Source organism: Molothrus aeneus, chromosome 3 (genome assembly GCF_037042795.1).
Source record: "Molothrus aeneus isolate 106 chromosome 3, BPBGC_Maene_1.0, whole genome shotgun sequence".
Lineage (NCBI taxonomy): Eukaryota > Metazoa > Chordata > Aves > Passeriformes > Icteridae > Molothrus > Molothrus aeneus.
In genome coordinates this window covers 90,046,659-90,060,159 of record NC_089648.1, presented here as the reverse complement: position 1 = coordinate 90,060,159, position 13,501 = coordinate 90,046,659, and the positions used below count along the sequence as shown (strand labels likewise).

Sequence of the window (13,501 nt, the reverse complement as noted above, 5' to 3'; positions counted from 1 at the left end):
CTTGCAGTAGTTGAAAAAACATCTCTCACTTCAGGTCACACACTTTTATACAGTGTTACACATACAGCAAATTATACAGGAAATAAATTAGTTGAAATGATTCAATTTTTATCCTTTTCATTTGCAAAACAGGCCCAAATCAAGAAAATGCATTATATTTACACATAGCTGATATTTTATATACAAAGCATTTTTATATTTACACATTTTATGGATGTAGACTAATACTTTGTTAGATGGGGACAAAATAAAAATACTGACAATATCTGAACATGAAACAATCAAGATCACCATATTAACTGGCAACTGACCATCCTTTTAAAATATCTATATATATGTGTATACAGGCTCATTTTATGTTTGTGTATGTCCCAAAAAGAAAAAACCTTGCACTTAAGCATTGTCTATGTCTATATGGTACAATTTGTTATACTCTTTTGTTTTTTATACATGCTATGCCACATGCTTGTATGAGAGAAAATGCAGGTTTACCTCTAGTCCCTGAAGAATGCAATATATAAACAGACAAGCACAGACCTGACCTATTTCACAACTGACTTAAATGCTAGGTTCAACCAATACTGCAGGTCCTCAAGGACCCAAGGAGTACAGTCTAGCTTTCATCTTCTCTTTGCCCTAAATAAGTAGAGTTGATTGAGATACAACCTCAATATATGTGCTTGGGAATTCTTAAGGACTTGCAGCCACTGAAAATTCAAACTAATAATGTACTGATTTATTGGGAAAGCATGCCTTCCAACCACCAAATAGTTATCACCATCTATTTTATATTTCCTTTATTTTTATTTGCTGCTTGCTTTTAGCAGCAGGTTTTTCACATATGTTAAGTGCAATAGCCATGCTCATCATCCCCCCCCAGGCTCCTCTCTGGAGCAGTGCAGTTCCTACGGCTTCACAGGTTCCTTGGGCTACATTTCCTGGAGTGATGATTCTTCATTAATTTCCTGGAGTGATGATTCTTCTTTCCCTCCACTGGGTCCATCTCTTTCTTAAAAGAAGAGAGCAAAAGTGTAGCACCCTAAGCTACACCTTTGTGCTGCAGCAGGATTTGCTCTATGTACCAGCTCTGGAGCACAGGTGTGTAACTGGCAGGGCCTGAGGAGAGGGAGAAAGCAACAGCCTCCAACATTCAGGCTACTACCTGCCATGATGCCTGTCAGTTCAGCAGAAAGTTACCTCCACGTTTGGTGTTTTGGTCTGGTTTTTGGTTGGGTGTTTTTGTTTTTTTTTTTTCCTTTTCTGTTTTTTTTTTTTTCCTTTCTTTTTCCCCTGGCCCCTTTCCTAGCTTGCTAAATATTTTAACTTGAAATTTCCCCACCTACACATCCCTGAAATCTGAGCTTTAGCCCACTGTCTTCACATCTGACTGGTCTCTCAGCCTGTCAAGATCACCTACAGAGGTACTTACTATGTCAGATCCTGAACAGCCCACTGTAAAAACGTTATCAGTACAGCCTTCCCTTTTAAAAGGGACACCAATAGCTACACTCACACTGTATTTTATAGGTTTTTTCTGTATCTGCCCTGTAAGAATTCAGCCAGACCCACTCTGCCATCAATTTTACCAGCACAGCTGGAATAATCTGAAAAGGAAAAAAAGAACAGCTTGAATGTTAGCACCATCAGAAATGCCTGCTCTGTTCCAGCCCTCCAATCATTCACTAAAGTGGAAAGAGGTCTCACAAGGGGAGGAATATTATATGAATTGGAGGGAGAGAAGCAAATGTTGGAAAAATACACTTTTCTTGACCTATGGAAATGAATACATCAATGAAATGTAAAAAATGAAATACATCAATGCTATACAACAATGCTATATAACTGAACAGCTTACTACTAAAATTTTCACAAAGGAATCACTATAAGACAAGTTAGAAATCAAACAAAAATATTCAGGCATGTTCTACAGTCTGTGAAAAAGAAAATTCTTCAATGGTAGTTGAGTTAATGGAATAACCTCAATATTCCTATTATTAAAAAATTATGTAAATTTATTACTAATAAAATAGAAGACATACAGTATGACTAGAGTATTGCTCAATGCAAATCTGCCTCTGGACATGAGAGATTCCAGAGAAAATCAGAATACAATGCAATTTACATGTCGCAATAATGATTTTCAATAGCATTTCTATACATAACTTTGAATATTAAAATTCTGCTGCTCTATTTAGCTACTACCTAATCATGTCTTCTAACAGCTGCCTGTCACTCTGAATCCACTGGAATCAGGTGCAGGAATCACAACCCCTTGTTTCTGCAATTCACGTAAAACATCGAGTATTGAATCCAACTCCATTCGAAATTTCTCCAGTTCCTGATTCTTCTCCTGGGCCAGCCTTCGCCACCTCTCAACCTCCTGGGTTTGCCTTACTTCAGAAATGTGCTGTCTTAGTTGGCTTGCCTGAAAATTAGAAGAAAGCACTGTGATTTCCTATGCCAATACTCAGCCAGTGCTGCCACTTTGCAAAAATCAGCCACATCATTTTATCTGATGCTCAAAGCTGAATGCTCGCATAAAGTGGAAGCAATTTGTTCTGAATATTACAAAAATCATTCTGATAGCAATGAATTCCTTTAAATATTTGCATTAATGACAGAAGGGTAGAATTGATTATTGATTAATGAGCCCCAGGAGAATTTAATTTATCCTCTCCAAAGCAGCAATTAAATTTGAATATTTAAGGCAAAGCTGAGCATATAACATGAAACCCTCTATAAATTAAAATTAACTTTTTAAATTTCCACTTAAATGTGGTATTTAAAATAATGCTCTGCAAAACAAAGTAAATCTGAATGACGTGTTTTAGCCTACTACTCTACTTTTAAAAACGACAAGTTCTATGAATTATCAGAAAATGTCCTGTAGTCACAACGATCTGATTCTGCTGCAGGCAAAGGTCTGAATAACTTTAACATGAATCCCTGGCATAATCCTATTAAGTTACACAACATAAGAAGTGCCATAAGATATCAAAAGCTCCACACCACAATTAATTGTAATAGATCCTTTAAAGAGAGCCCATCACTTAAAGGCCATAATTATCATATTTGCAGTTTGATACAAAGCATAACCTGTTAACTTCATGCTCAGCAATCTCCTTTTCAACACTATTCATTTTGATATAATTCATTTGGGCAACTGTTCAATGCCCCAGTACTGATGGTTAAAGGAGAAAAACTGGGACAAATCAAAACCCAAAGCTTAATATATAACAAGGCAGAAACACTACAAAAAGATTAAATTTAGTACTAATTATGTATACTACTACTTCTTTGAAAAAAGCCCAAAACATGACAAAACATCTTAGTAAATACTATTGGTATTCAGTGGAGCTAGATCACAGAATAGGCAGCAGCAAACACTTCACAGAAATGGTAAAGACATCCTCACATCATATAAAAGCAAATTAATAGCAAAAAATGAACTGTATTACAGTCACCTTTAGCAGGACAGAATGTGAACAAACATAACAAAAAAAAAACAGTGGCAACAGGACTTATTTTTAATCCAATGACTTGTTTTATGCATGGGTCTTTTTTGAAAGAAAATAAGTATCTGATATAGGAATGTACAAGAAGAAATCCTTCTACAGCAAAAAAAAATCTGTATATTAAAAGCATATTCCTTGAGATATGGTTTTAAAATTTAAAATAAAGTAAGATATTACTATATTTTTAATGTAGCTTTCCTGAATAGGGCTGCAAGGACTAGATAATCACAGTTCCATTGAGGAATATATCATAGGTTAGACTCTGCACTCCAAACTCTTGTCAGTTTTCAGTAGCTTGCTTTCATTGTGAAACTGAAGTATGAAATAATGATATTGACTCCAAAGGTCTGTCTGGAGTCCAACCCTCTGGGACACCAAGACCTTCTCAGACCAGGCTGCAAGGCAGTTACCCAAGTAATCTTAATTAGTACAGCAGGGTCGAGCTGACCAGGCCAGCACCTACACTCACTTGCATTAGCAGGCAAAGACAAAACCATGGCTGCATAAAAACTACTTTCCTCCTGCAGTGTGAGCTAAATAAGCCTGAATAAATACCATAAAATTACAGTTAAACCAATAAATTGCTTTTGAGAAGTAAATGCAGCTATGAACTGGTGTACCTTTTGAATTTCATGCTCTCTTTCTGCATGTCTGCTCTCTATATGCTTGATTTTCTTTTCCAGGCACAAGAAATGTTTCATTTCAGGACTCTGGCTTTCCCTAGCCTCTCTCAGCTCTTCCAACAATTTTGTCACCTACAGTCAAAAAGAGAATTGATGAAAATTGTTATAATTGTGTTAGGCAGTGTATATACCAGATTCCTTAAAAAATGTATTTGCATTGTTTAATCGTTACATTCAAAAGCTGTAGAAAGGAAGACAAAAAAGAGAAATCTCCTTTGTTCAAAAGCTTTAACAGGGACTCAGGGACTTAGGATTTTTCATTTCTAAGAAGCAGCTTTAGGACATGAAAGTCTAGTCCTCTTTGATAAATCTGGTGCTGTTAATAATGTTATGAAGGGATTGTGTTCTGTCACATTTTTTATTTCATACAACAAAAGTTAACAGAGAATATTATGATTAGATGTTCTTACACTTTCCCTTCTCACACCCAAGATAAAGACCAAATATAAAAGATGCCAATGTATTTCTAAGGACTAAATTAATTAGACATGCTGCTAAGAGAGATGATTACAAGCCTGCTTAATGTAAGCTTAATAATTACCAGATAAAATAACTTGACAATGACTTAAAACTGATTTCCTAATCCTCCAGAAATTCAGGGAAGTTTTCTTATAAAGCCCTACTAGTTTATTCTCATTCTTTGCCTGTTCTAAGTAACTTGATATTCCTTCATCTAAAGTATTTTTGGTCACTCTTAATGTGCATAAATAAACTAAAGTGACAAATTTGACATCTTTATGATAGTCCTTAGCTTCCCTTAGCCAATATATTTGAGAGCTGCTACCCCTCTTCAAGCACTCAGTCATCCTTGCCTCTCTGCTGTGAATTCAGGTAGCTGGAAGCTTTGTGTCCTCCTAAGATGTTATCACTTTTACTGAGAAGTGACTCTGAGGCAGCTTACTATTACTTACACATTTCAAGGTGGCTTTCTAAAATAACAAGGCCTGTGTCAGTATGTTTTTGCCTGTCCATTACTCCAGCAGTTTTGAACCTGTTCAGCCACATTTTTCAGAGGAGCAGAAGTCTTAGTTTCAAATGATCTGAGCAAATGAATGTCTGCTGCTTGGCTGCTAAAGGGAAGGGCTGATGTGTGGTTTCAAGTATATAATTAAACACAATTAAAAAATCATAGTGGAAAGATCTCATGAAGGGAAAAAAGCCCCAGGAGAAAAGAGGCTCTGTGTATTTTGCCAGCGACAGAACCACGTCAAATACAATGCAGTGCTATGTGCAAGCTGTTAAGGAAAGGAAGCACTCAGTTAATGGAAAACATCCATGAACAGCATTTCTGAGATTAGTATTCAAATAAAAATCTTCCAAGAAGCCTCAGGAAAAACTGCCTTTTTGGATGTACCACTATTTTAGACACAGGACTCCATCCTATTACCACTGAGGTGCTTTTCCCTGTCACTACTATTTCCATTTGCAGGTCTGGTTGTCTTCTTTTCTCAGCAAAACTTATTGAACCTTTTAATGCTAAAGATGTATTTTAAAAGCAGTACAGAAGTTGTGCTAGAGGGCAAAAGCAAGGCATGGATATTTTTCTCTGTACAGTCTTGCAATGATTTCTGTAACAAAGACACTCCTTTACATTTTCTTAAATACCAGCACCTTGAAGTTGGCTCTACCATGTGGGTGAGACTGGATGATCTCTTAAACCATCACTGTCAATAACCTGTAAAGCAGTCATAGAGGAAACAACAACATTTGTCTCATTGTACTCTTGCTCTGTTTTTCCAGGAAGAAGTATTACATAATACTGACACCACTGGAATGAAACAAGATTTGTAAGGAAAGCCAACACCTATATGAACCCAAAGTCTCAGCCTCTATTCTGCAAACAGAATAATTAAACACAACTTGTTTAATAGGACATCTTTTTTCTCCCCCTACAAACCCACAGTTTTATAGAAATTCTTCACAACAGAGGTGGAATTTTGCATGTGTAAGATAAATACCCAGATAAGTCTGAGTTTAGTAAGATTAAGATTAATCACTTGTATTAATCCTTGCAAGTTAGAGTATTATCAAAATTAAGTTAAAATTAATGATCTTCATACATCAAGCAGATGATGAATGAAGCACAGGCACAATGCTGAGACAGGCTACATCCTCCTGAACAGGAAATGGCAACAAAGACTGCCACTACTTCAAGAACAACAAATGCATAGCTAGTGATTCTAAAAGCTTGAGCTAAAAGGTGGACACCAATTTGATCCAACATTAACCCAAATGCAAGGATAAGAACAAATGTAAATTTTAGATTATTTGCTATTGATTGAAGTAGAAGATTAGGAAAAAACCAGCCAATATACTTCTCTCAAAACCTATTGAATTTCATAACTTTTATAGCTAGCTCTTAAGACACATTAAGTTTCATAGATAGCAGAGGAGAAAGCCAAGAATGTAACTGCCTAAGTCAGTTTTATGGCAATGGAGGATGAAAAAAGAAAAACTTTTGAAAACAGTAATAAAAAATCCTCTTAATTAAGAGGAATAAAGAAAAAGTCCTGTGGTCTATTTACCACTACCCAGCATAACTCTCAGAGGATATGAAAATCTGGGTTAACCTACTGATCTACTTCATACAGATGTCAGACATTTCAAACAAAATAATAATAAAAATATTAACATCAAAAAAGGTCAAAGTTTTGCATTCTGTTCTGTGTTGTTCTCCTGGTCACACTAGAAAAACCTTGCATTCTCAGGGATAATTGATGTAGAAGCAACTGACAAAGATTTTGTTTCTAAGACTTATTCTACTACATATTATTTCAGGCTTGACATGAATTATGATGAAAACCCTTATTAGACTAAGGTATGCCCATTGAAATTTAAATATACCTCTTTTTGTAGAAGTTGTTCTCTTATTTGTGAAACTAGAAGAGCTTCTTGACGTCTCTCTTGTTCACCAAGTTGTTCTTGAAGATGTTTTATTAATATCTAAAAAGGGTTTAAAAATCTTTTGTCATTAGCATACACATCCATGACAACATGTGAAAACCAATGCAGGAGAAGTACAGAAAAAAATAAGCAGCAGTGAGAAAGTTGGGGCTGTTCAGTCTGGAGAAGAGAAGGTTGTGTGGAAACCTCATAGCAACTTTCCAGTATCTGAAGGGGCCTACAGGGAATCCAGAGAGACTCATGATCAGGACCTGTAGTGATAGCACAAGGAATAATGGGTACACATTAAAATGGAAGAAGTTTAGGTTAAATATTAGGAAGAAATTCTTTACTGTGAGGGTAATGAAACACTGGAACAGGCTGCCCAGGAAGGCTGTGGATGCCACAAACCTGGCACTGTTCAAAGCCAGGCTGAATAAGGCCTTGAGCAACCTGTTCTAGTAGGAGTGTCCCTGCCCAGGGCAAGGGGGCTTGTGAGTATGATCACAAGTATGATCAATGATCTCTGAGGTCCATTCCAACCCCTTCACATCCTATGTTTCTGTGATTGTAGCACTGCAGGTGTAAGTGCTGTGTGCATTAACAACGCTGCCTCCAACATGTGTGTGTGCATGGGCTGTTAAACAGCACACAGGTACATATGTAGTACATGAAAACAAGCCTCAATCTTCAAGTTACTTTCCTCATTTTTAAATGTTAAATAATCTGAATGAAACAGCTCTTTCTACCCTTTATACCATGTGTAAAATAGCCCAGAGAAGTGGTGGAATCACCCTCCTTAGACATACTCAAAAGCCACCTGGATATGGTCCTGGATGATCTTCCTGAGCAGAGCAGTTGGACAAGATGACCTTCAGAGGTCCCTTCCAACCTCAGCTGTTCTGGGATTTTATGAATACTGTGGCACAGGATGATTTTTGAAACAATAGGTCCTACTTTAAAGAAAGTATGTTTATAGTAATACAGAAAGAAATAACTATAAGATATATCTATAGCTAAGTAATGTATCTACTGTATCTTACCTCCTGTGCTGAAATTCTGTTCTTTAGTTCAGCTACTTTAGAAGTAGAATGTTCCTTTGCATGCTGGCAAACAATCTTCTCAACTTCCCTCTGGTGGGAGGCTTTCAGAGATGCAATGTATTCCGCTGTGTCTTCCTGCATCCTGAACAGAGCAAGAGAAAAGTGAGATGTAGTAAAGCAGATACAGACAGTTCTTCAAAAATGCAGCAGCTTCTCACTTGAACACACAAAATAACCAAACTGTTAAAGGCAGCATATCTTGTATATTTCATAACAAAACCTTGCAAGACAGGATCACCATTACTTCTATTGCTCTGAAAGGAGAAAAGGGTGGGAAACCTACTGTGGTGGATATGTGCATCATCTAATTAGAGGCAGTTAGGATACAAAAAATTCAGTCAATCATCTTTGTTGGTTCATCCTATTAAAACAGTGACAAGAGAGCACATGCTTTTTAATCATAATGCAGCTATTTTCTTTTAGATATCTATTTTAGAAAATAATGTGTTGTAATCTAAATTGCATGTCAATTTCTTCTTTGATTGTGAAGGGATGTAAGGGAGACTAGGTAAAGTATAAGGTTTCTACAGTTAGCTAATTCCACTGAAAGCACACTCCAGGTTGGAAGGAAAGAACATGGACCAACTATTAAAACACAAAGCATCTAAAATACGATGATTTACACTGAGACATTTTACTTAAAAGCGTAAGAAATTGTAACATTAATAAAAGCATTAACATAGGTTTGCCTGTAGAAAGAACTGTGACAGTGCACTGCTTTAAAAAAAACCCCAAAGTAACAAAAAACCCCCAAAGCTAGAAATAGCACAAATGAAGGTATAAGCAACCTTCACACATGGCTGACATGTTAATATGCTACTTCAATCCTATGCTTGCCAACAATTTAAGAAGGTTTTTAAAGGAATATGTTGAGCATTTACCTTCGCATGTTGCTTTCAGAATAAGCCAGTGCTGCCTGAGACTTCACCCGCTGCTGGCTTATTTCCAGGGACAGTTTCTCCAGCTCCTCTTTCAGATGGGCATTTTCTTGCACAACTTCCGAGAGATGAGAATCAGAGAAGGTATGTGGTTGGTGTGTTTTGTCATCATTGAAAATGCTTAGACAGGCTTCAGTGTTGTTGGAATTCCTTCTATCTGTTGCTAAGGTATTCTTTTTCAAGACCTCTGTAGAGTTCCCATTAGTGTTTGCTTTATTTCTCAAATTATTATCAGACAACATCACCATCCTTTCTTTTTGAAGTTTCTCTACAGTTTTTGTGAGGTCTTGTATTTCTCTATTTTTGGTGACCAGTTCTTCATTTAATTTTAACAACCTGTCTTTTGTGCTACCTTGTTTCATCTTAGAGTCCACGGACTCTAAGTCTTTATTATCATTTTTACTTCTGAGTTTTAATTGGGAATTTTGACTTTTAAGATTTTCAATTTCTGTTTGGAGGTTTCCAACAGTGATCTGATGGGTCTTCTTTAGATTCTGAAGCTCCCGCTCAAGTTCTGCAGAAGTGGCTTTATCACCATTCAGTTTTGGTGTTTCATTCATAAATTCATAGGCAAGTAGTTGCTCAAGCTCTGCAAGTCTTTGTTCATACTGTATCTAGGAGGGGAGTAGAAAGTAGGGACAAAAAAGCAGTTTCGTAAGTGTACTGTTATTATTAGCCCTTCCTATTATTCTTTAAAGTTACTGCCCTTCTGAAGAAAGACTTCAGAAGACAAAATACAAATCAGGATTACTAACAAACTACTCAATCAATTCAGAAATTAGCAAGTGAAATAATTAAGTTTGCTGTAAAACAGAATTACTTGGAAAATTTACTACAAAAAATCTAATCACAACGGATGCACTAATTATGGGATAGACAATTATATTGACAAGAAAATATTTCCTTTTTATGCAATTGAGTTCTCTTCAGATGCTACCAATGTTAATTTTGTCATTATGAACTTATGACATACTGGCAAACATTCATGTCACATGTTCAAAGTTGTATTTCACATTTTTCAAAACGTCCTAATTTTTAACAGAACAGATCTTTCTTTTTATGTGTTTCTAAGTATGAAGAAAGAAATATGAATTCAGAGAGAGACACAATCTTTCCTCCTAATGAGTTGAGGAAAACCTAACCTTCTTAATAGCTTGGATGGCCTTTGAGGAAAGTATGATGAGTGACTTGTGGAGAAAAGGTGGAACAACTGACCAATTCTTTCTTTTCTTGCTCATTAAGCACCTGTGCAGTTCACCTTTTCCTTTAAGTAAAATTCCAGACTTCCATGTTTCCTAACACAAGTCTTTAGGCTCACTATCATGTAATTTTTGGACAGTATGTTTAGTGGTACCCAATGTTCCCTGCAGAAATTCTCAGTCAGCAGACCTCTGAAATCACAGACTTTGGTACAACAAGGAATTAGAGAAGCAGCTCTAGTCTGACCCACAGGGTGAAAACTACTTACCTTAATTGTAAGAATTAAATTATTATGCCTTGAGAACGTGTCCTCTTCATTTCAATACTACCCTAACAATTTCAATGCTATTTTTATTTATCTTAGGTGCTGAAGGTACTGAAATTCTGGTTCTGAATTCTTTGAATAATATTTTTCCCTTGAATGTGGTCTTTGCCTTCAGTTTTAACCACTACCCTGTGTTACACTTAGTTGCCTTGTGACTGTTACTTGCAAAGTGGACTACTCAACTTTTACCTTTATTTTTTGAAACTGTTGTTCCATGGCACGAAGGCTTTTCTTAGCTTCATCATCTTTACCTTCAAGTTCAGTTTCTAATTTCTTTATTCTTCTCTCCAAAAATTCAACTGTGTTTGTTTTAGCTGAAAGATCATTCGTTTTCTCAGCAGCAGCAGCAGCAAAAATCAAAGCAGGCAAAGAATTTGGATACCTTCTTTTTAGAATTCCTTCCATTTCTCTGATCTATTCATAAGAAAATTAAGTCAAAGGTTAAAAATAATAAAGTTCTAATGAAAAGGGAACAAAAGTAAGTGACAGAGTGTTAACAAATTTAATTCCGTTAAGGCGGAAGAATGAAAACCGTAGATGCATATATTGAGAATTATTTTATATTCCTCCCATTTATGGTTTTGTTTACAGAAAAGCAAGACTCTTTGTCTCTTACTGACTAACTTACACATGATCTTAAACAAATATTGCTCTGGTCTTCAGATTACCTTGTATCAATAATCTAAAGAAAGTCAAAAAAAGGGATTTGAGAATGGCTTTTAATGCTGCGAATATGCTTTTTTTTCCTGGATTTGCATTCACATTCTACTTTTCCAACTGTTAAGAATATTTCATAGCAATATTGGAATTATTCTCCCAATGACAGATTATATGTCTTATTTTGTCATATGCAATCATGTAAAACTAACACTTTGCATGCAGCATTAATAACAAGTCCCTCTCTTATCTGTAGATAAGATATTCATATCAGAATTCTGCAAAGGCTCTTGCCCATGAGTTCCACATCCCTAACCAATGCAACTGCTAGCTCCTAAAATTCAGGAAGGCTCACTTCTACTTGATGTTTTTTTAGTAGAAACATGGATTTTAAGGTCTCCACTCCCCCAGTTTTCATGAATCTTGTATGAATCCAACAGAATTTAAACCCCTACTCTTGAGTCAGCTTGGCTGAAATTCATCATACTGTTAAGGAATTACTGGATGTGGACAGGAGTTTTAGCAAGCTTTGGCTTTTGCCCTCTTTTAAAGAAACTCTGAACAGTTATTTTAAAAGACTTTAAAAGGGATACCAGCTTGTTGAATATAGTAGCTAGAAGACTTACTCATTCTAAGTAAATAATTGCTCTTGTGCTTATGAGTGTCTAATGACACAAGTTACTTTATCACAGAACTTCATGCTATGCTTTATCCTTATCAAGGCACTGGGGTTTTAAGAGACTTTATCTGAAACAAAGTTTAAATGAGAGAGAGTTCTTTTATTGCATACTTGTCGCTCAAGATCCTGAATTCTTTTAGCATCTGCTGCTCTGTCTCGCAAACGTTTCTTCTGTTGCACACACTGATCTCCTGCGTCAGCTCTGAGCTTCTCAACCTGTCCAATTTATGAGAAAACAAACTGAAACATATTCAGAGACATTGTCCTGTAGTACAAAAGCATTTCAAACACACATAGTACAATGGAAGTATGCTGCCATTTAAAACCTCATAATGGTAATTTCTGTACTAACTGATTCTTCAGACTCTAAACCTCCATGACAGCTTCCTTCTCCAAAGCAACTGAAACTAGATATGGAAATCTAAAAGAGAATTTCAGCTCTGGGACACTCTTGTCTTTATACCAGGAATACTGCTCCTTTCTTTCATACTACCAGTATACAGGCTTGATTAGTAAGCTGTCATATAAAGTGCTACAGTGCATTCCATGATTTCAGGATGAGTTTAGGAAATGGTTCGTGATTTGCAATGCTACACTATGTCATGAGATATAGAAGCAGCCAAAAGGAAATGTTAAGTTGTGCCTAAATAAAAGCTGAGTCCCAGCTGAGAATCAGGGCCTGGCTAACTCATGTTCCTGCATTCCTGTGATGCCTGGTCATGAGGACTTAAAGCTAAAATCTAAAATTGAATTTCCTACCTTTATTAGCCACTATGATCTCTGGATATTATATTATAAGGATATTATATCCTGGATATTTAAAAATATTCCTATCTTGAATTCTCTCCCAGATTGGTAATATTACCAAGTCATGCTAAGTCATGCTTTTATGCCAGCATTTTATAGTTTGACTGATTTGATTATTTCTATGAAGTCACAGCGTTAGGTACCAGAATTTTTAGACACCAGTCCAGCCCAGAGAAAATGCCAATAAAAATATTTTCTTTCACAGGAATGGTATCTTGAACAAAGGTTGATAGATATGGTGGTGTGTGTCCCTGGCTGCTCCTTCAGAAGCATTTCCTTTCATCTGTGATCTCTCTAATAAAAGATCATAAAAGATTCCAAGATCAGTTATATTTTAGCACTGGTAATTTTTTTTTTTTATTTTTAATGAATCCTAAGTCTATCGTACTTACAAGTAGACAATGCAAATCTCACCAGTATTCAAGATTCTTGTATTAGTTTTGTTTAGATTTCAAGTGTTTTGGGTTTCCCCCCCTGCCACAGTAACCAGGGAGCTTTTCCTAAGAAATAATTTAGAACTGGTACTTAAGAGAAACAAAATGTGTTGCCTAAGTTACTATGGAGCATAAAGGAGGAAAAGAGAATGAGAAGAAGGGGGTTCCTGGTTGTTAACATAACTATATACTTCTTTCCCTTAGGTCAAGAAATTTGAAGGTTTTAGGGAAGCATGTTACTATTGTTCCCAGAAGCATCAGCAAGATGTCCAATAGA

General features: G+C 36.1%; 1 protein-coding gene across 3 annotated transcripts in view; it reads right to left on the bottom strand.

Annotated features, from left to right (window-relative positions):
* The window catches only part of CEP162 (centrosomal protein 162), a 52,870-nt gene that overhangs the window by 8,250 nt on the left and 31,119 nt on the right, over positions 1-13,501 (bottom strand). For 2 of the 3 annotated variants that reach the window (XM_066547369.1, XM_066547371.1), the window contains exons 22-28: positions 12,095-12,199; positions 10,837-11,061; positions 9,066-9,736; positions 8,125-8,266; positions 7,043-7,141; positions 4,136-4,270; positions 30-2,425 (exon numbers count right to left, since the gene is read on the bottom strand). In XM_066547369.1, the coding sequence (XP_066403466.1) occupies positions 2,216-2,425; positions 4,136-4,270; positions 7,043-7,141; positions 8,125-8,266; positions 9,066-9,736; positions 10,837-11,061; positions 12,095-12,199 (1,587 nt within the window). In that variant the 3' untranslated portion in view covers positions 30-2,215. Of the gene's footprint in view, positions 1-29; positions 2,426-4,135; positions 4,271-7,042; positions 7,142-8,124; positions 8,267-9,065; positions 9,737-10,836; positions 11,062-12,094; positions 12,200-13,501 lie in introns of those variants that run through there. The other variant, XM_066547370.1, reaches the window with a different exon arrangement.